Here is a 23,215-nt window from a genome sequence, read left to right on the forward strand (position 1 = left end):
TCATACTGACTCCTGAGATCGGGTGTTGACACCTGGTGCCAGGCTCTATCATACTGACTCCTGAGATCAGGATCATGTTGACACCTGGTGCCAGGCTCTATCATACTGACTCCTGAGATCGGGTGTTGACACCTGGTGCCAGGCTCTATCATACTGACTCCTGAGATCGGGTGTTGACACCTGGTGCCAGGCTCTATCATACTGACTCCTGAGATCGGGTGTTGACACCTGGTGCCAGGCTCTATCATACTGACTCCTGAGATCGGGTGTTGACACCTGGTGCCAGGCTCTATCATACTGACTCCTGAGATCTGAATGTTGACACCTGAGATGGGTGCCAGGCTCTATCATACTGACTCCTGAGATCGGGTGTTGACACCTGGTGCCAGGCTCTATCATACTGACTCCTGAGATCGGGTGTTGACACCTGGTGCCAGGCTCTATCATACTGACTCCTGAGATCGAGTGTTGACACCTGGTGCCAGGCTCTATCATACTGACTCCTGAGATCGAGTGTTGACACCTGGTGCCAGGCTCTATCATACTGACTCCTGAGATCGGGTGTTGACACCTGGTGCCAGGTTCCACTTGGCTTTCACTGTGTGCTTCTGATAAAGAGCCGCGAACAGTGTTACTTGTTTCTGTGTGGTGAAACCACTCGGATATTGTTGACTGAGGTAACCCATGCTTGTCGTAAGAGGCGACTAACGGGGTCGGGTGGTCAGGCTCGCTGACTTGGTTGACACATGTCATCGGTTCCCCATTGCGCAGATCGATGCTCATGCTGTTGATCACTGGATTGTCTGGTCCAGACTCGATTATTTACAGACCACCGCCATATAGCTGGAATATTGCTGAGTGTGGCATAAAACTAAACTCACTCAATTGTTCACTGACTGCAATGCCTCTTCTACACATTGTACAGAACAAATGTCTTACCTGATCAGAGATGGAAGATTTCATCTGGTTTATTCAAGACCCCAATTTCTTCAATACATGTCCCTAACAACTGTGGATGGTTGTCAGGGGTGACGTAATGGATAACATAGCCAGGCTGGTTGATCTGGTTGATTTCATGTCATCTTACACAAACTCGCAGTCACTCGTTTATATACAGGTTGCCATTATACAGCTGGAATATTGTTAAGTGCAATAATAAACAAACAAGAAAGACGTTCAATATGTATTCAGTAGAACAAGTTTCATATTACTGTACTTAATCATATCGTGGCATTCCATGACAAATTAACCATAGTAATATGTTCTTTAACTTGATTTAATAGTTTACATAAAGGCAAAAACAGCAGTTGATTTGCTCAGAATTCATAGTGTGGCAGCACTGTCAATGGGTTTGACCAAAGTGGTTCACATATCGCAGGGATATGAAGCCTGGGGACATGAACAGCAATGTGATGGAGAGATTGACATGTGAATAGGGTGGTGTGATGCATGTATATTCATGTCATACAAAGTCATACAAACTGAAACTTGTTTCATTTTTGAGCAAACCAGAAAGCATTTGTTTCTCTGTTGAGCAAACCAGAAAGTATTTGTTTGCACATTAAACAAACAGATGCAGATCGGTAAACATTTCAGAAATTCCATGATATTCATGAAATTAACACTTTGACTTGCTAACCCCTCTTATAGCTAACCCTTCTTTCATCAAGATGTCATTGTATCATTTAGACACTCATTGTTGATGAGGAAACAGAAATATTGAGGAAAATTCATGGGAAGCATGTGATACTGCTGCTTTCATCTTTAGTAATGACAGACATTTTCTAGGATCTCAAATTCTTTTCCATTTCCCCTATCTCATTATTCTCAATGCCATACCAACATCACATTTGACAAATATCAATAGTATGGTTCCCTCATGTTTTAGTTGTTTTTATTTTTATATATATTAATGTTCTGGAACAATGACTATGACCCAGTAAGCAATAACAAAAATCATTCTTCCAAGAGAATTCAAAATTATCGTTTAAATGTAGCAAGAACGGATGTTTTAATGAAATGGTGTCTGCAACAATACCCGAGAAGATCCAGGTTTTAATAGTTTTCAGCAAAACGTACTTGTAACAGCCTATCGGGTGGTCAGACTCCCTGCCTTCGTTGACATGTGTCAGCATATCCCAACTGTGTAGATCGATGCTCATGATGTTAATCACTGGAATGTCTGGTCCATACTCGATTATTTACAGACCAGCGCGCCATATGTGCCAATGTGGTCATGAAGTAGATGTGAAACTGTTCGCTTATGTGATTATATATGTATTTTATGCCATCTATGAATGAAAACAAGTATGTATTGTTAGTATTTTTTATTTCTGTGAATATTTTTACATACGATGAAGATAACTAGATCTACCATTTCTGATATGCATGCAACAGTATGACGATCATGACATTTAGTAAACATTGATATTTTCACACAAATACATTAATCCGACATTTTCATTAATCCGACATTTTCGTTAATCCGACATATTTCTCTGCAACCACAAGTGTCGGATTAACGAGAGTTGACTGTAGCTGGAATATTGCAGAGTGCGGCGTAAAACTAAACTCACTGACAGACCGGCGCCATATAGCTGGAATATTGCGAAGTGAGGCGTTAAAGCGACAGACAAACAAATCAATCACGCATGACACCAATATAAACGCCCATTTTGTGTTTGTCACCACACCGATGCGGTTTAACACTCAATGTTTGTATAGAAACATTCATTACATTTCAAACATGAGACAATTGCCATTTGTTTCACTCTCATTGAGGGGCGTCGGGGTAGCCTAATGGTTAAAGCGTTGGCTCGTCACGCCGAAGACCCGGGTTCGAATCCCCACATGGGCACAATGTGTGAAGCTCATTTCTGGTGTCCTCCGTCGTGATGTTGCTGGAATATTGCTAAAAAGCGGCGCAAAACCAAACTCAGTCAGTCATTCTCATAGATAAGTTTCCCTTTGTAAATAAATTTATCTATATCCTCTCCACATATTACCCAAACAGATTCATACTTTCAACACAAAATCAAACTCTTACATAACTTTCCTGTTTCGGATATATTTTGAAATTTTGCCTTTTAACTTCAGAGTAACACTGTTAACAATGAGCTTCGAAATAACGAAGAGAGTTTATGGATGTCAACTTCTTCGAGCCCATTTCTGGTGTTCCCCGCCGTCATATTGCTGGAATATTGCTAAAAGCGGCGTAAAACCAAAATCACTCACTTATAATGAGGAACAACGTTTCAGAGTGTATCCTTACCTTTAAACAGGTGGAACAATGGTATGAGGCAAAGAGCAGTCAGACTCCAATGAGAGATGACAAGAACTTTACAAGAGGGACCTGTCACCTTTTATCTGATGGTTGTAGAATATACGTTTTATTTGATAATGTCGCCAAGTGCTACGTTATTAGTCTCCGAATGTCCCTAAAACTGGTAGGGACCCTTTTCAATTTATATACATGTATTTGTTTCTATCGAAATTATTATTATTACTCACCCGTTGAAGATATCACTGTTTAATAAGTTTACAATGTTATTACACAATGTGTAATAATATCGCGTGACGCTGTAGGTATGACGACGATATAGTGATTTACAGTTATGACGTCACAATGCTAATATCACTGTCACAGTAGTATTAAGCGGCCTTCACACGGCAAACTAAAGTTTGACAACACAATGTCAAACTCGAGTTTGAGAGTGTGAACATTACAACAACTCGGAAACAACACCAATTTTAGAGTTGTCAAACGTTTCATTCTCACCAACTTTTCCATCAAACTTTCGGTGTTGTCAAGCTCGAGTTTGATGTGTGAAGTGTTGTCAAACTCGTGTTGTTAAGAAACAACTAATCGCAGTCAACGAAATTGTCAAGTGACCGCATCGATAACGACATGGCGCTCAAATGACCAAAAAGATTTGACAACATGTGTTTGTCGTGTGAAAACGCGTGTTTGACAACTTTTAAAATTTCAACAACATGTATTGGCAAACTTTAGTTTGCCGTGTGAAGGCCGCTTTAGTCCTTGTTTGACTCGTGGTAAGCTGAAAGTCACTACAGTTTCTATCAATTTATGTTGGAGAGTAATAAACAGAATACTAAACTCGCTTCCGTGAAATACTATTTTTATAAATCTCGAGAAAGATTTAGTATCAAACTCGCTTTCGCTCATTTAATACTAAAGCATTAACTCGTTTAATAAAGATAGTATTACACGGAAGGTTGTTTAGTATCCTCAACATACTAGTACTCAGAGACTGTATCGCTGGTCTGGATGTTACCCAGCTTGTCCTGGGTGATAGCCTATTTTTAGAACCGCAAGTCACGAGGGGAATCCCATGTACTGCACGTGACCACACGTGATCTCAAGTTCAGTGTTGAGGATACATTCGACATGGAGGGGTGTGTAGCAGTGGTAGTGCTTGCAGTTGTGTTCGGCTGCGTGTCGACAGGATATGTGGGAAACGGTGAGATTCAGTGAATGACATGCCTAATAACGCACCTGACTAGTCGATGCGGTATAGAATACTGGCCCGAATACTGTATTATGTAGAGTAAATAGACCGATATACTTCCTGCACCTGGAGCAGAAGATTTACTGTCAGATGTGTATCCACTACGATTAGTCGATTAGATGGCCCTCATTCACATACTCCAAACCTTCCAGTGCACAAAGAATTACTTATGTACTTCAGTGGTGTCATCAACATATCAAGAATGACCTTACGTTGGATACGTATTTTCCACTGGCTGTTCCACCCATAAGGTAGAGAGATCGGGTCATTCAGCGGCGAGGGGTTTAATGATAGTGGAGTGCATGCAGGTTTTATAGTGCCAGTCCACTGAGATACCACGAGGCAGTTACCATGGATACCCAGTCTGATATGGTATACAGACCAGTGCTGATCTTATACCAAAATGCCGGGCACCAGGCTGGGTAATAACAAGTGCCGCCTTTCAGTATCACGTGACTAGCGATCAAACCACCAGCCGTCTGCTCACCTAGCAGACACTCTATCCTATCTATAGAGGAAAGAGTCAGTTTTATATACAGTGATACAAGTGGCAAGCACACTCAGTGTATAAACTTTGGATAGCAATCCCCAAAAAGGTTATGATAGAGGTTGCATGGGATTACATTTGGAGCATACCTGGCTGTAAATTATTTGGCCTTGTGAAATAAATGGTGCATTTCACTTGGTAAATGTATTATTCTGTCGTTTTTTATCTTACAGTAGTGCAGAATATTTTGTCATAAAATTGATTAATCATAAGACACTGGGGATGAAAAGACTTTTACAATCATACATTTTCATATTGTAAGTATCAATGATTATGTATAAGGTTCCCATACTATTTGTCCACCACCATATAGCTGGAATATTGCTGAGTGAGGCATAAAAACTAAACTCACTCACTCACTCATTATTTGTATTCTTTATGTATGATACTTACAATTCAAAGACATACACACACAAAAGAGTAATTATGTACACATCATATTTAATGTCAGTCTGTGACTTATCGAACATATGAAACAACAGTGGTAAAAATCTCTGTTTATCCATTACTATAACCAACTAGATCTAACCTGACCTTTATAAAGGTCTTGTAATTTAGTTGACAATACACTGCAATACTAATATACTGTAACAGATGCAGGACCAGAATAACCTTCATAATACAGATATTGAATGTGTTATTCTTTTCCAATACAAGACGTGTGGATGAGATACTCGGCACCAGGGGGCGCTGACCAGGAATGGGCATATGTAGATGTGCGTCCTGGGGCCCATATGTTTTACTGGCTGTACCGAACTACCTCTCCCTCTGCCAATGCTCCGCTTGTCATGTGGCTACAGGTGAGTGCAGGTTAATTAATATTACTTATGCAATCTTTAAAAATTAATAACTGTTCCTTTAAAACAAAAATAATGGCATGGCTGAACAAATTACTGTTGTTCAGTTTTCTTCAGCCTTCTCGGTTTTTGTTACAGACTCTGCAATGAACATTTCAATTTTAATTTCAGTTTGCTAATGTGGTGTTTTAAAATGTCAGCATAGTTTTAAAGATTAACTATTTAGTTTTGCCTATAAATAGAAGATTTTGTGCTGGTCAAAACTCTTTTGGTTTTGGTTTCTGAGCAAAACATACATTGAGCTATAGAGGAAAGTTTTGAAAATTATGCTTTTGAATTAAGAGAAGGCTTCTTTACACCTAATGAGCTACTGAGTGTTGAACGATCTTGTGTACAAAAAGGTGTTTTAACCTGCACAAATATCTGGACTCTATTTGTAAATATTTAATGTTACGCCCCTAAAAAAATAATCGCTTGTTTTTAGTTATATACATATTGCTTTAACTTTAAACGGCCCAACATGAGTAACTTGTGTGAGACATTTGACACAAGGAAGATAACTGGATCCTGCTGACATGAGTTTCTGTAACAAAAGTATTTGTGAGTTCCATGGCATTGAAACCAGAAACTCATGTGGATAACTGTTGGCTTATGTTTGCAGGGAGGCCCAGGTGGATCATCCACTGGTTTTGGCAATTTTGAGGAGATTGGGCCCTTAGATGTCCAGCAGCAGCCAAGGAACACATCCTGGGTGAGTGAGCCCTACCTTGTCTCTCCGCACACACCCTGATGAATGACATCCTGTTGCTTTAATATTTTGAGTTCTTTAAGCCTAGGTGGGGTAGCCTAGTGGTTAAAGCGTTGGCTTGTCACGCCGAAGACCCGGGTTCAAATCCCCACATGAGTACAATGTGTGAAGCCCATTTCTGGTGTCCCCGCCATGATGTTGCTGGAATATTGCTAAAAGCGCGTAAAACTAAATTCAGTCAGTCAGTCTTTAAGCCTAAGTAATGCAAGGGCTGTATTGTCGAAGGAGACAACCCAATACTGCAACTGCATCACAGCTGCTGGGCGAGGGTGCCGTTGTACTAAACAACCTTAGTGCTAAGACTACCTAAAGTCAGTGTTAAGGTATGGAAGTTACAGTCACCTAAGCACTAAGATCACTTTGTACAATGGCACCCTGGCCTTGTTTCTGAATATGCTACATGAAGGACATTTCTAAATTTCATTAAATGAGAATTGAAGACTTTCTACTATCCATGAATTTGGGAAATTAGACGGCTCACATTGCAGTAATTACCAGGCTGAAACATGTTTATTATTGGAATCACCTCATTTATAAGTTCTTCTACGTATGCGTCACACCAAACTAAATAAGACATACTATTTCTTTAGCTGTCAGCAGCTAACCTGCTGTTTGTCGACAATCCTGTTGGCACCGGCTTCAGCTATGTTGACAACGACGACGCCTACACCACCGACGTTCAGATGATAGCTGCAGATCTCCTCACCACATTCCAGGCCTTCCTCAAGAAGGCACCCGAGTTTCAGGTGGGTGGGATTAGATGGAAGAAGTCATCGTAGCCTCCCTTTAAAGGAAGGATGTTTCATTACAGTCATTGATGTGTTGGTTGATTATCCTGGAAGATAGATTTTCTGGAGGACAAGTATGACTGATGTCTACTGATCTGTATCAAGAGAATTTACTTACTTAACTAAAGATGTTTCATGTTTATCTTATTCTCCCATGTGTAAATTGCTGTCTCAGGTGTAAATTGCTAGTCTGTATGCAAATTGTTCTCACATATGTAATTTCTACTCCAAGTGTAAAATGCTACATTGTGTGTACATTGATCTGCTGTAGGCAAATTATACCATACACAACTAAATTACTCTCTTGTGTGGAAATGGATACTGAATATGCAACTTTCTCTTCCACATGTAAATATCTCCTCTATGTGTTGATACAGAGCGTGCCCTTCTATGTGTTCACGGAGTCCTATGGTGGGAAGATGACATCTGCCTTTGCCCAGGTCCTTTACAAGGTCGGTGTATCTCTCAATTCTCTTCACTGGAATAAATTTTATGATCTTAGCTGGTATATCTCTTAATACTCTTGTCACAGTACAAGTGGTATGTGGATCCATTCTCTTAATTAGTGGCCTGCCATAAGGTGAAATATTGCTGAGTGCAGCGTAAACCTAAACTAAACTTAACTTAATTAGTGGCCTGCCATATAGCTGAAATATTGCTGAGTGCGGCGTAAACCTAAACTTAACTAAACTTAACTTAATTAGTGGCATTCATGTCTATCCATTTTACTGAATAGTCACTGCACTCTATTACAGTAAACTGCATTTATAATGAACATGGTGAAAACAAACTGGTGGATTTAATGAACTAATATGGGTGGTTCCTTTGAGTTCATTATAGTGAGTTTGGTTTTATGCCGCCTTTAGCAATATTCCAGCAATATCACGGTGGGGACATCAGAAATGGGCTTCATACATTATACCTATGTGGGGAATCAAACCCAGGTCTTTGGCATGACAAGCAGACGTTTTACCCATTAGGCTACCCCACTGCCCCTGAGTTCATTCTAACCATAGTGTACAGTAATCAATATCTCTCCATCACATTAACATTGTGATTCAATTCTCTTCAGCATAGTATTCTGTAGATAGTTTGTTTTACATGAATGATCACAGATGATTCCGACACATGCAGAAAACAGGTGTTTTGGTTTAACGAGTTAAATTTCTTTCGCAAGGTTAATGTAGGCCTACTAAATATGTCTTGTCGTAGACCTTGTTAGTCCGACTCATGCATCCTTCATTGTTGAGACTACGTGTATCATCCATGTGTCCTTCATTACATAACTTTGTCATCTTCAGGCTATCCAGTCCAAATCTGTGACATGTGACTTCCGTGGCGTTGCCCTCGGAGACTCCTGGATCTCCCCGATCGACTCGGTTCTTGCCTGGGGACCATACCTCTACACAAATGTGAGACTTTCAACTTTAATCTTGGCTATGAATACATAATGTCTTTTTTCAAGTGGTCAAATGTACATTGGTTATATTTAGGGCTACTATCTATTAGTAATTCTTTGGTTTGTGTCCCATTTGGGAATTGAACCCACACTCTCGGAGTGAGGCTATTCTCTTCAGACACCCAGGCTGTCACAAGGAAGGCTGACAACTCTTAGTCTTTATCACATGCTTTGTGTACCCCTCTGTTTTGTGTAAGGCATTGGTACAGCTGCTACAGTGTAGTTAGAGGTTTCAGTGCGACTGTTGGTGGTTTGTATAAGACAGTGGTATAGCTGCTAGTGTGTCTGGTGAGGTATTGATGCGACTGTTGGTGGTTTGTGTAAGACAGTGGTACAGCCGCTAGTATGTTGTGCAAAGTATTATTGCAACTGTTTTGTTTTTTTCGTAAAGGCCGTGGAACAGCCGCTAGTGTGTCATTTGAGGTATCGGTGCAACTATTGGTGTTTTGTGTTAGGAACTGGCGTGACTGTTCTGTGTCCGATATTGGTGCTCCTGTTGTAGTCCCTGGTGGACCAGAAGGGGCTGGCAGCGGTGAAGAAGGCAGCACAGGAGACAGCGGTCCTGGTTCATCAAGGCCAGTGGGTCAATGCCACAGTGCAATGGGGCATAACAGAGGACGTTGTGGAGAAAGTCACTAATGGCGTCAACTTCTACAACATCCTTGACTGGGCTGGCAGTGAGCAGCTGAGGGTGGCAGACAGACAGGATCTCACATATATCGGTAAATAGAAATGCCTCATAGTGCAGTATGTAGCATCAATGCAGATTTGCATTTTGGAGGACATGACAAACTAGGGCGGTGTAATGGCAAATAAATTGTGTTGCAGATCAAGTACCCGCATTGCGATGTGTATTGCGATATATTTGGGACTTAAGTGTTTGACAGTGAGTAACACTAACTGTGCATGTCAATGCTATTTTCTACATATTAAGTCCCTAAACATACATGTTATGGTCCTGATAACAGCAATCTCAAAATTAGGTTGCATAGTCAGGGGTTCTATTTTCTCTTTTATACAATTTATAGTATTACAAAAAACTCCACAAAACAAAGACTCATTTTCAACATGAAACTTTTCAATGCCCACTATCTCCAGCGCCCACCTCACTTCCGGATGGTATCGATCGTCCTTCTTCGCACCATCCTGAAGAAAGGGGATTTTCTTGTCAGCTTAGACCTGCAAGATGCTTACCTTCATGTGCCCATTCATCCGGATTCGCGGAAATTCCTCGATTCGTCTTCCAAGGAATCCATTATCAATGGACCGTCCTGCTTTTGGGAATTTCCACGGCCCCATGGCTGATCACCAAGCCGATCACCAGGTTTCTTCATCTCCACGGGGTCGTGTTCGAAAGTTACATAGACAACTGCATTCAGGCACAGAGAGACCCAATCATTCTTCTACGTCAGTTGGAGTTCAGTATGAAGCTACTCTGGCAGCTAGGTTGGTTGTTAAACGCTGCGAAGTCGGAACTAACACCAACCCAGACCCTTCAATTCATCAGACCCTTCAATTCATTCGCACCAGAGCCTGATTTTCGTCCCCCAAGACAGGTGGCTGAAGATTCAACAGCTAGTTCCGTTAGCACTGTCGCAGGCCAGGACCTTACGACAGTGGCAGGAACTGTTGGGCCTCTTGACATCTGCACAGGCATTGACACGGCTGGGACAATTGCAACTGCGTCCTTTGCAACGTTTCCTACGTCCGTATCTCATCTCAGAGAATCTCCAGGAGTTGATTCGTCTTCCCAAACCCATACGTCCTTTTCTTCAGTGGTGGCTTGTCGAACAGAACATTTGCGCCGTAGTTTGTTTGATGCCGTTCATTCCAACACACCACTTGTTCGTCGACACGTTGGGGGGCTCACTTGGTGGGCTCACTTTCTTCAGACTGCCGGGCTGTGGTCGTCTGCAGAAGGGGACTTGCACATAAACGAACTCGAGTTTTTGGCGGTTCTTCTTGCCATTCGACATTGGGCGACAGAACTTCAGGGGTCCTCCCTGCTGATTCAGACAGACAACTCCTCGGTCGTCTGGTACATCAACCATCTCGGTCGAAGGGTTTGGCAAACCTCCTTCAGTTGGCGTTTCGGTTCTCCATCTGATCTACTCCCTCGCCATCGATGCTCGAGCCAGACACATTCCCGGAGTCAGGAATGTCATCGCAGATGCGCTGTCCCGGCTCCGATCGGCCATCTCCCACGGAGTGGCAATTGAACCCACAGATCTTTCGGGAACTGGTCTTCCCGTTATCAAGGCCCCAAGTCGACCTATTCGCCACGCGGTTCAACCATCACCTCCAGCAGTTTGCCTCGCCGATACCAGACCAACTAGCGTGGGATCTCGACACTCTGGCGATTTCGTGGGAGGGACTCAACGCTTACGCCTTTCCACCTCATCCAGAAACTCCGAGCGACCAGGCAGATTCTACTGACTTTGGTCGCGCCTTACTGGCCAGTCAGGAGGTGGTTTGTCGATCTCGCACAGCTCACAGACCTAAACCCAGTTCCTCTTCCCGATCCGGACGACCTACTGTTACACCCTCACTCGGATCGGCGTCATGTATCCCTTCACACCCTGTCTCTGCACGTTTGGCGCATCTGCGCATCAGAGAGTGGCTCTTGCCATCACTTCTGCTCATCGGACTTCCACCCGTTCACTTTATGATGAGAAGTGGAAATGTTTTGAGAGGCATTACATCTCCTGTTTCTACTTCGCCTCAAATCATCGCTGAGTTTCTGCAGCATTTGCGGTCGTCTAAGAAGCTCAAGAGTCCCACTTTGGCCAGTTACCTTGCTGCGATCAACTCGGTCCTGGCTACCACCACAGGCTCTAAGGTCTCCACTGTTTTTGAGCTTCAGTATTTGCTTCGGTCCTTCAAGTTGGCCTATCAGTCTAAGAAGTTTAGACCTCCTGCTTGGGATTTATCTGTGGTGCTGTGTCATTTGGCCTCGACGGACTATGAACCCCTAGCTCAGAAGGACTTTGAGAAGATCTCCTTCAAGACCTTCTTCCTTGTGGCTTGGCTACAGCTACTCGGATTTCTGAACTGCACGCTTTGGACGTTAAGAGAGTCCAGTTTGAATGGAAGAAGCATGGCAAAGTCTTCCTCGGTCTCCGTTGGGATTTTGTAGCGAAGAATCAGTTGCCGGGACAACCCGATCATACTTTTACTATCCCACCATTGTCCTTGGGCCGCATGACAAGGAAGACCTGCAGCTTTGCCCTGTTAGGGCTTTGAAGACTTTTCTTGCTGCTTCTAAAGATCACCGCCATCTCCACAAGAGCCTCTTCATTCCGTTGTCCTCAACATCCAGGGCGGAAGTGTCTCGCACCACTTTATCCTTCTGGATGAGAGCCACCATCCTACAGGCTTAAGCCTTCTGACAGCTTCCAATCCACATGAGAATCAGGCATTAGCATCTACAATGGCTCTGCATAGTAACTGCTCTCTCCACGCCATTATGGAAGGATGTTTCTGGCGATCCGACTCGGTCTTCTCCTCGCACTACCTTCGAGCTCTCTCAGTCAAGGATGTCCAAGGCCTGCACCAGGTTGGACCCCTTCTGCTCGCACAACAGCTGTCTACGGCCCACCAACGCAGATAGGGAACGGTCCCTCGCGGTTGCTGCTTCCCTGTATTTTCTTGAATATAAGTCTGAACTTGCTGTCTGCCTTATGTTTTGATTGCTTATGGGTTAGAACTACTTCACTTAGTTTTATACTAAGACACGGAGATACTACCACCTCGGTGGTTGGACGAATCTGGAGCTCGATTCTGTATCACGATGTGGAAGGGTTCGACATTTCACGTTTCCTGACCTCTAGTTTTCGAAGCAATTACGTCAGTGAAGTGTGTCAGTCCCGAATTCCAGTGGATTTCGTTGCATTCCGACTCCGAAGTTGCCGGGCACATCCTTTGACTAAGCTTATGCAAAGGAGTGAGGGTCAGTTTGATACTGTTCTGGAACTGAACATTAAAACTGGGAGTTCCCGAGTTGTGCTTCTCTTTCACCCGCCCCTGGTCGGTGTCTGTGGGGGTCTTCTCGAAGCTGGGGCTGGCCCGATTATTGTCAATCGACTTTAATTTACGGGGGTACCTTGAAAATCGTGGCGAAGTGACATACTTTCTCACTGAGCTGCGTCTTTCTTCGGAGGTTGCGGCCAAACACCATCGCTTGGGAGCACCTATCTCCTTGGGGGACGTTGTGCTTAGTAAGCCAAGGAGTTCAAGAGAACTCAGCACAAGTATAGGAGTTGCGTGCATGCGTAACAGGCCTCCCTTGTGCATCGCTATCTACGGTCGTTTCCAGTCTACACAGTTATGAAGCTGTCTTATAGTGAGGGTAGCATGGAGTGCTTGGGCGAGAGGCCTAGGGAAAAAGTTTACATCGTTCCACTCAGTGTCGAATCAAGACAGAGAAGTGCATACCGTGAGATAGGATAAGTATATTCAGGGCTCGATTTAGTGCTTTGTTACTTGCACTGGTGCAACGCAATATTACAAAGTGCAACCTAGGTATGAGTCTTAACTTGCACAAGGTGCACATCAATTTTTTAGAAATAAATCAACAATAAATCTAACATTATGAGCATAAATTTGTCAGCTAATTTTTCTTCTAAACTTTGAATAGCTATAACACTGAAATATTGCTATTCATATACACGCTTCGGCTATGACAGCTCTTGTAAACAGGGATCAGCTGTGTCTCTGTGTTGCTATGGTTTCATAGGTACTACATCACTGAAATGTGTTTATGTGCTTTGAAACCTCTGACGTTTTAGCACACTACATTGCAACTGGAATTGGGCTGGTGCAACTAGGTTTTTATCTTAGGTTGCACCGACTGCAAGTAGGTTAACCTCTCTTAAATCGAGCCCTGATATAAATATACAATTTATATTAAAAATTCAAGTTTTCAGTCCTAATAGTTATTCAAGACCATCAATCATGTTTATGTAATGCCTAATAGTTATTTATAATTGTTCTTGTTGTCAGAAAAGTTATATGCACGCCATGTTGCGCCACTCCAAGCCATGACACTGGACCAGCTGATGAATGGACCTGTGAGGGAGAAACTGAAGATTATCCCGAGGAATGTTACTTGGGGAGGTATGTTGTCATGGATACCAACATCAACACTTTTCTACATGCATTGCACCAGAGACAAAATCTGTACATTATATTCTCCAATATTGTGCTTAGTGAGAGGATTACATGTGGTCCTTTTGTAACAATATTTTAGTCATCATACTGTTGTATTTGTGTCAGGTATTTCAGAGTTAAACATTCAGTTAAAAGTAAGGTTAGCTGTTTGAAAAATGTGATATAGCAATCAGCATCTCCGTCTGTCCCATCCATCTGTATGTTTTACCATTATCAGTGCAGAGCAGAACTCCTAGACCGTTGAATACTGGCTATACAGATCAATCTAGTTGTGAACTGGTGCCTTTTGATGATTTGGCACATGTATTTTTATATTTTTTTCTTGACTTGAACAGAAAATGCTCGTTTTCATTCAGAACTCCAAAACCATTGATATTTCTTGATGAAACGTTCAGATCAGTCTAGTTGATGATTTACAATATATTGAAAAATTCTGAACTGAAGGCAATGAACCAAACGAAGGTAAAAAGTAGCCTTACTCCATTTCTGAAACTGCATCAGACCAAGGGATAGCTGGCATCTCCTGATGACATGTCTTCCATATGAAACAAATCTACATGAATTAGGCACCCTTAAACTTAAAGCTTCTGTTCTACACTTCTGGTCACTATAATAACATCTCATTGTCCTTGTGACACAAAAGATGCGACTGCACAATGTCTGGAAAAGTGCCAAAATAACATTTTTTCTCTTGTCCCTTTACTTGAAATACTGTCTGAGCAATTTCTATCATGGTTTCTGACAAAAATACCATACTTGAAGTTATGAAAGTTATTCCCTGTAAATAGCAGTTCAGCAGAACAGAGATTATTGCAGTTTAAAAACCAGTGTTTGACCAATCAGCATGGAGTAAATTCTTTATTCACACTGCAAAATTATATTTACAGGTCAGTCGGGAATGGTGTTTGTGAAACAGAGGGGGTGACTTCATGAAGCCAGTCACAGACATAGGTATGGTATTGGTATTGGTAGCAGCAGTCTACCCATGTTCCTGTGTTCTGAAACTATGAGCCTCTCATCAGTGTGGAACCGCCTTAAAATATCAATAACTGTTTAAGCTCTTCATCAGTTCTAATAACCACAAAACCAAACACCTAGCTACCTCTTTATAGCTCAAACATCTCAATTTGGGTACTTTTTACAGGTTAAACTGGTGATCTAAGATCTCTTTTCAATCTTGTTCCAGTGGAGTATCTGGTGAATGAAACCCCACTTAAGGTGGTAGTGTACAGTGGACAATTGGACCTCATTGTGGAGACACTAGGTAGGTCAGCCTCATTGTGGAGTCACTAGGTAGGTCAAGCCTCATTGTGGAGGTACTAGGTAGGTCAGCCTCATTGTGGAGATACTAGGTAGGTCAGCCTCATTGTGGAGGTACTAGGTAGGTCAGCCTCATTGTGGAGACACTAGGTAGGTCAGCCTCATTGTGGAGGTTCTAGGTAGGTCAGCCTCATTGTGGAGACACTAGGTAGGTCAGCCTCATTGTGGAGATACTAGGTAGGTCAGCCTCATTGTGGAGACACTAGGTAGGTAAATGCACGTGCAGTTCATGATAGTTACCTGTGCACTGCACAGTGATAGACTGTTTGGATCATTCACATTGACTACTTCTAGCTGTCATCATGAAAGCTTATTCAGATGATGCTAAATGTTTAATTAGAAATGTGTTGAATGTTTTTTAAAAAGAGAGCAAACGTAGCAAACCGATTTATAAGGTGTCGGATTACATGAAACGTACAACTTTTGCTCTTGGCATGAAAAAGAACATCGTGCTAAAAATTGTGAAAAATAGACCAACAACCAATAAACAAAACCTTGTACAAAAAGGTAGGCATCCAAAGTTAGATTCTTTTGACATCAGGGTCAACAGAGATGTCATTCACGCGGCTATTTGCTAGAAATGAACACCTCTTCATCTTCATACCTGTCACGTGCATAGCTGACCTACATTGATGACTAATAGACCTTTGACCTTTATGACCCAACACTGCCGCTGTTACAGGTCATTGGCTCCCTCCCTCAGCAAGCAGTTTATGCTCTGCTGTTTATTTTGTTGACAGTTACATAGACAGATTCTTTAATACAAATGCATAAAATCGGTGATTTACAATGTGATTAAGTTGTCTGACAAAACATCCACTTGCACAGTTTGAGATCGATTGGGTCATTGGATGAAGAGATATTTACAAACAAACGGGTCCACATGCATTTCATGGCAACTCGCCATGAGTCAAGTGAGACTTTAACAGAGTAGTATCTCAGCCTCATTAATTTGGAGACACTAGGTAGTCTCAGCCTCATTGTGGAGGTACTAGGTAGGTCAGCCTCAGTTGAGTTTTGTGGAGACACTAGATGGGAAATATGTCAGCCTCATTGTGGAGACACTAGCCTCATTATGGAGTAGGTAGCTCAGCCTCATTGTGTACTAGGGAGGTCAGCCTCATTGTGGAGACACTAGGTAGGTCAGCCTCACTGTGGAGACACTAGGTAGGTCAGCCTCATTGTGGAGACACTAGGTAGGTCAGCCTCATTGTGGAGACACTAGATAGGTCAGCCTCATTGTGGAGACACTAGGTAGGTCAGCCTCATTGTGGAGACACTAGGTAGGTCAGCCTCATTGTAGAGACACTAGTAGGTCAGCCTCATTGTGGAGACACTAGGTAGGTCAGCCTCATTGTGGAGGTACTAGGTAGGTCAGCCTCATTGTAGAGACACTAGATAGGTCAGCCTCATTGTGGAGACACTAGGTAGGTCAGCCTCAGAGGTCAGCCTCATTGTGGAGTCACTAGGTAGAGTCAGCCTCATTGTGGAGGTACTAGGTAGGTCAGCCCATTGTTATTGTACTAGAGACAGCCTCATTGTAGGTCAGCCTCATTGTGGAGACACTAGGTAGGTCAGCCTCATTGTGGAGACACTAGGTAGGTCAGCCTCATTGTGGAGTACACTAGGTAGGTCAGCCTCACTGTGGTAGGTACATTGTGGAGGTAGGTCAGCCTCATTGTGTCAGCCTGGCCAGGAGGGTACTAGGTAGGTCAGCCTCATTGTGGAGGTACTAGGTAGGTCAGCCTCATTGTGGAGACACTAGTTATGTCAGCCTGATTGTGGAGACACTAGTTATGTTAGCCTCATTGTGGAGGTATCATGGGACCCTCTATTATCGCGGTAGTTAATGTTGTTGCCATCGGGATTATAAACAGCTACTGACATTTAGCATGTTATATATATTTTCAGTTGACTGATGTTTAATCTTCATTTCTGTCACAAATAATGTGACACATAGTCGCAACTCGTTTAATACCATTGCGGCAATTCCGATTGTCTCGTTTATCCGGAAATTGAAGCAACTCTCTATTATCGCGGTATTGCTATTTTCTTACTATGGCACGTTGTACAAGCAGATGACACTGTGAAACGTTTACTAAGACAAGTAACGAATCTAAATAGTTTGATCATTAAAAAATATTTAGGAATTTCATTCACATTAGTAATAACATCATGTTTTTAACCCAAACATCTGAAACTTCTATTCATTTGGATACAAGGTAACAATAACGCTACACAATATTGTTTTTCCACCTTAAAATGCACTACCATACAAGTTGCTGCGATTGTGTGTAGAGTGAAGTTGCATAATACGTCACTTCCTGTTATATTTTTAGCACGGAAAATATGCAAATGACCTTATAGTTGTCGCATAGGATTACTCTTGACAAAGTAAGTTTTGATTCATGCTAGATGTAATGGCAGTCGGGTCATTCTAGTTTCAAAATGTTCTAGAACTTACTGAAAAGATGAATGCTTTAATATTTCTACGATTAGACATGACATTCCAATGAAATAAATGACTTTTTCAAGAGCGATGAATATATTTACGTAATTTGCATATGTAAACAGCCGATGCGGGGCGTGGTGTTTCTGCTTTCCCGATGTTTTCGCGTGCCGCGATAATAGAGAGCCTGCGATAATAGAGAGTCCCAGTATACTAGGTAGGTCAGCCTCACTGTGGAGACACTAGGTAGGTCAGCCTCACTGTAGAGACACTAGATAGGTTAGCCTCATTGTGGAGACACTAGGTAGGTCAGCCTCATTGTGGAGACACTAGGTAGGTCAGCCTCACTGTGGAGGTACTAGGTAGGTCAGCCTCACTGTGGAGGTACTAGTTATGTCAGCCTCATTGTGGAGACACTAGGTAGGTCAGCCTCATTGTTGGGACATTGGGTTGGTCAGCCTCACTGTGGAGACACTAGGCAGGTCAGCCTCATTGTGGAGATACCAAGGTCAGTTTCAGGTCAGTCTCATGTTGCGTAAAACATTTTCACACCATCATAAAGAATCTGTTGTTGAATTTCAGGATGTAATTCAAGCTTTTCATTTGTTGATCTGAACCTGTAATACTTCCAATAAATGTGACTCAACTGTTTTCCTTCAGGCACAGAGGCATGGGTGTATCGACTGAAGATTGCTGACATGTTCAGAGAGGCCACTAGGAAACCTATCTTGACTAAAGGAGTCACCAACGGTTTTGTGAAGACTGCCAAAAACTTTTCATTTTACTGGATACTGAAGGCTGGTCACATGGTGAGTTAAAAATTTAACAAAGCATGCCATTTGGTGAGATGTCTTAAAGAAGTCCCCCAGACTGTTAGTCTGCATAGTAACTAGGATAACATAAATACATAATTCCAGTTGTTGTCAACAGGTTCCTGCAGACAATGGAGAAACTGCTCTACTGATGATGAGACAGATCACAGGACAAAGCTGAGACCTTCACTGCTGAGCTACAGCATACATTCCACATTTTTTGCAATCTTATCTTTGACTGAAGCAAGTAGAAATCCTTCATTTAGATTTGGAAGCCTGTTTATCGCACCATTGTTTTGTTGTTGATATTGTCAAAGCACACGGCTTACATTGTCTTGAACATCTGATACTTCAAATTACCCAGGCAACTAATCCAAACCAGCAGCACTCTCCCCATAGCCACTATTCATGCTATGTATATATGTAATATAGAAAAATAAAGATATTTTCACATAACAGTTTATCAATGTTTCATCCATTTTCAAGGTTCAGGGACAGAATGGTCTGCATTTACATCACTTTATTTATGACAAGTTTATAGCGTTGAAAGCCACACTCAGCAACATTTGTTTACTTATTTCGATGAAATAGTGTCCAAACCAGATAATTCAGTGTCAGATATTGTGACAAACATTTGACAAAATCGGGGTCAAAAAACACCTAATCAACCAAGTCTCGTGACCAGCATAGGTTAGATTGTAAACCCAAGTCCCAACACAGTTCATCTCAAGTGCCCAAAGAAATTGGGTTCTTAAAAGTGTGTGCAGATCATGTTTGAGGCAATGAACCACTAGTTTCAATAACATGTCAGTGTGCAGCATAAACACTAAGTTTGCAGTGAGTTTTTGTGATCAGGCACAAATGGTTCATTGGTTTTCTTATTTACAGTACCAAGTCATATGGTATTGTGTGTAGGGATCTAATATTAATTTTCTACTTGTCCACAAAATATGCAGCAGAGATGCCATCTGCCTCACTGCACAGAGCATAATTGTGAATCGCTGCACTCTATAAATGCATGTATTATTACCTGTTGATGAAAGTAACAGTTCCCAAAGAAATACTACAAGTCCTTCCTGAATTTTAGTTATGTAATCTTTGATGAGCAGACTCTTAAATTGGAACGTTGGTGTGCGATTTGAACTGCATGTTTTTCAAAGGTGTGAACATGCAGTGGCCACATACCAACAATCATCTGGACTGACATTGAGTAAGTTGGATTTCATGCCACTTTGAACAGTATCCCAGTAATTTTGGGAGATGTCAGCTTAATGTGGGAGTAAAGTCCAAAGTGATGCTGGTCTCAGACCTTTGGTCAAACCTGAACATGTTTAGGTAGTCAGCACTATACCCCTGCTCAAAAGGTTTCGCAATTTTGGCTAACATCTGATATTGGAGTGAGTTTAGTTTTACACTGCACTCAGCATGTTGACATGTGTCAACCAAGTCAGCAAATCTGACCCTCATTGACATGTGTCAACAAAGTCAGCAAGTCTGACCCTCCTCCCGGTTAATTGCCTCTTACAAGCATGGGTTACTGAAGATAATTCTAACCCGGATCTCTTACATTGGAACCTCATGGATTGGATCATCAGACTGAAGCTCAAGAATAAACCCATAGCACTGTATTTCACAATGAAGTGTAGAGTACCTGTCCACATCTGCATCCGTGTCAACAAAGAATGCTGGTGTTGCTCTTCAGTTGTTTCTCAATTGATAATTCATAAAATCAACAGGCAATTTTTTTATTCCAACATTTCTGACTTTAAAATAACAATGTTTGCATGACATGAGAAAACATTTCAAGATGAATAACAATTTATTGGATGGACAGTTGTAGGAATACTGAAATTCTTTGAATATGATAACCTTCATAAAGTTGAATTATTGAACATATTCACAATGAATTCAGGTACTACATATATATAAGATCTACACTCCTACAGAGGAACTGTTTCATACACTTTTGTCATAACCTAAAAATACACAAGTCCTGCCAAATTCTAATGCCCTAATGGTTTAAGACTTCAGAAAACAACCAGTCCAAACAAGGATTCACTGTGTAAATGAAGGTGAACTAGAAAGGTGTTGGCAGCTAACACACGGCGGCAGTCCCACTCTACCTTTTCCTCAATGCCCACAAACAGAAATGGGTGAACAACTGCTTTGACTTTCAGTAACTGAAAGGACAGCTGGCACCATCCCAAATCATCTTTCATCCCCAATGGCTGACACATGCAACTTAAGGTTTTGAAAACATGCTCATTGCCTCCAGCTTCCCAGTTGAGAAGGTTTTATGAACTTCTAGCTTCATAATGGACACTGAATTTCAGTCAATGACATTTCCTTATTTCTCAGTGAACACATGAACATAATCTCTTCCAAACATCATACAAACACAGGTTTGTTCTGTATACATTGAAGCAGAAATGCCTAATGGTTACCATTCTAGTGACCTTGACTTAAACCTCCCTTTACACAAAGGATGCAATGCAACAAGTTTCATCCATCTACTGTGAACAATTTTTGAGTTTATTGTAAACATTACACATTCAGAATATATGGCCCTGATAGTTAACCTAATGTTTCTTGTCATAAAAAAATCCTTAAGAGATCATGCAATCTGACTCTCAGAATCTTGAACATGATTATGTCTACTGAAGTGACTTTCTCGAAGGAGACTTAATCTCTTCATTTGTCTCCAATGGCTCTGGTTACTTCAAAGGTAGGTCACTCCACATCCAGATGATTTCCCAAAACACCTTGCTGCACACATCGTCCTTTTGAGTGTCACACTGAGTAACAGTTTGCCTCACACCTCATCACCTGATCCTTTGCTTGATCCCATGGAAACTCCATTATCGAGATCAAGAAATCTTAACTCATCAGCAGACAGTCCATTCTGAGCTGCCTTGACGGGCTCACACAGATACTCATACTCACACTCAGCCAGAGTATATGGCAGTGTGTCTATTCATGAAAACTGAATCTCTCCGCACCCAAGTAGATTGACTGTGGCCATATTGTCACACATCGATGAAAGTGCTCACAACTATTGCCTTAATGTTTTCCCTCCCATGTTCATGATGCATTAACAGATTCCTAGCTGTATCTAAGGTGGCTTGAACTGATCTGACATGTCAGACGCGAGTTAAAGTGAAAAAGAGAAACAGCCAATCTTCATGGTGATCATCAATTTAAGGAAAGGTGGATGTATGTGTGCTTATTAAATAACTGCAACTATTCAAGATATTAGTGCAGTACCTACCGCTGAGGTACTCACCATGTCTATCTATTTTGATTCTGGTCCATGCTTCGCTAGTGGAACTATTTAACAGCTGTCTTCAAAATATACCTGGAAGCGTTATCTTGAAGCCTAGGGGTTCTCCGGCTTAACCCTAGGATGAGACTTAGAAGATATGGATCAACAATGCACGGAAGTCGCCAACAAATTGTTGGGGGCCACGAAAGCCCAACAGCTATGACCGCTGTGACTATAGACCAAGAATAAAGCAATAATTTGGCAAGATCTAGTCACCCAATTCAAACAAAATGAAGCCAAACATCTCATTGAAAGTCTACTTGAAAGAGTAATGCTGAACATATTAATGTTGTCAGAAGTTTAAAAAACATTTTGTGAAGTTTTAAAAAAAAATTGCATCTCCTCTGAATAATTAACAGTAGATTTCTTGTACAAAATTCTAAAATACTGATTTCCACCTGCACTAGTAGTCTACTTGAAACATGCAGCAGATACATCTCTTTATGCTTAGAATGAATGTAGAAATATTCAAAATATCTGAATTAAGATAAATGTGTATAATGAAAAACTCTGCTACTTAATTTGTTTTCAATGAATGAAATAGAAAATATTTGTCACCAACAAAATAGTTGGGGGCCTTAAAAATATTAGCCCAACAGCAAAGTATTGCTGTGACCACTTGCCTGCTAGTGATCCATTTTCAACAGCCCTAGTACTACCAATTCTGAAAGAATATATACACATCACCAACCGCAGTTGGGGGCCAAATAAAGCCCAACAGCTGGCAAAAACTGCCGCTGTGATGTTTCACTTGCCTTGAGCACTGACGGTAGACTCCATTCTTAGTACAGATAACATACACAGGGTTAATTCCAGTTCTACAAAATTCAAGATGGTGCTAGTAGCAGACATGCAAAAAGAAAGTTTTAATGCAACTTAAAGTATCACCGACACACACAAGCACAGTGAACTAACCTCTTTCCTGCTCAGAACCCAGCTTCAATAGTCAACCTTTCTGACAGCAATGAAGCAACAACTTATTTCATCAAGAAAACTTAACTTGCACTTTAGACAAAAATTAAAGAACTTTCTAATGTGTAACAAATTGGACTTTCAGTGAAACTGATTTGTAATCAAATTCATTTTTCCATATTCATAAATCATTACCTAAGAACATCATGAAAGCTACAAAAGTTAAATTGTACTAACCAGTTTGTGCCGATAAATCCATTTCTGGAACATAGCACTAGCGCTAAAATGGTCAAACACAAGCCA

General features: G+C 41.6%; 1 protein-coding gene across 1 annotated transcript; it reads left to right on the forward strand.

The window, feature by feature from the left end:
• The first annotated feature begins 4,366 nt into the window (after positions 1-4,366).
• Positions 4,367-19,764, forward strand: LOC124263207 (retinoid-inducible serine carboxypeptidase-like). The gene is made up of 12 exons (XM_046697790.1): positions 4,367-4,481; positions 5,734-5,876; positions 6,535-6,624; positions 7,272-7,427; positions 7,847-7,921; positions 8,771-8,881; positions 9,431-9,650; positions 13,930-14,043; positions 14,985-15,018; positions 15,261-15,361; positions 18,527-18,675; positions 18,797-19,764. The coding sequence occupies exons 1-12, from the start codon at positions 4,409-4,411 to the stop codon at positions 18,857-18,859; spliced, it is 1,329 nt and encodes a 442-aa protein (XP_046553746.1). The 5' UTR covers positions 4,367-4,408; the 3' UTR covers positions 18,860-19,764.
• The last annotated feature ends 3,451 nt before the right edge of the window (positions 19,765-23,215 follow it).

This window comes from Haliotis rubra, unplaced genomic scaffold, assembly GCF_003918875.1.
Source record: "Haliotis rubra isolate DU_JTF1 unplaced genomic scaffold, ASM391887v1 Scf871, whole genome shotgun sequence".
NCBI classification, from domain to species: domain Eukaryota; kingdom Metazoa; phylum Mollusca; class Gastropoda; order Lepetellida; family Haliotidae; genus Haliotis; species Haliotis rubra.

Coding starts and splice junctions, on each gene's coding strand:
- LOC124263207 (XM_046697790.1), top strand. CDS start 4,409: ATGGAGGGGTGTGTAGCAGTGGTAGTGCTTGCAGTTGTGTTCGGCTGC. Junction 5,877..6,534: donor CGCTTGTCATGTGGCTACAG/GTGAGTGCAGGT, acceptor TTATGTTTGCAG/GGAGGCCCAGGTGGATCATC. Junction 7,428..7,846: donor AGAAGGCACCCGAGTTTCAG/GTGGGTGGGATT, acceptor GTGTTGATACAG/AGCGTGCCCTTCTATGTGTT.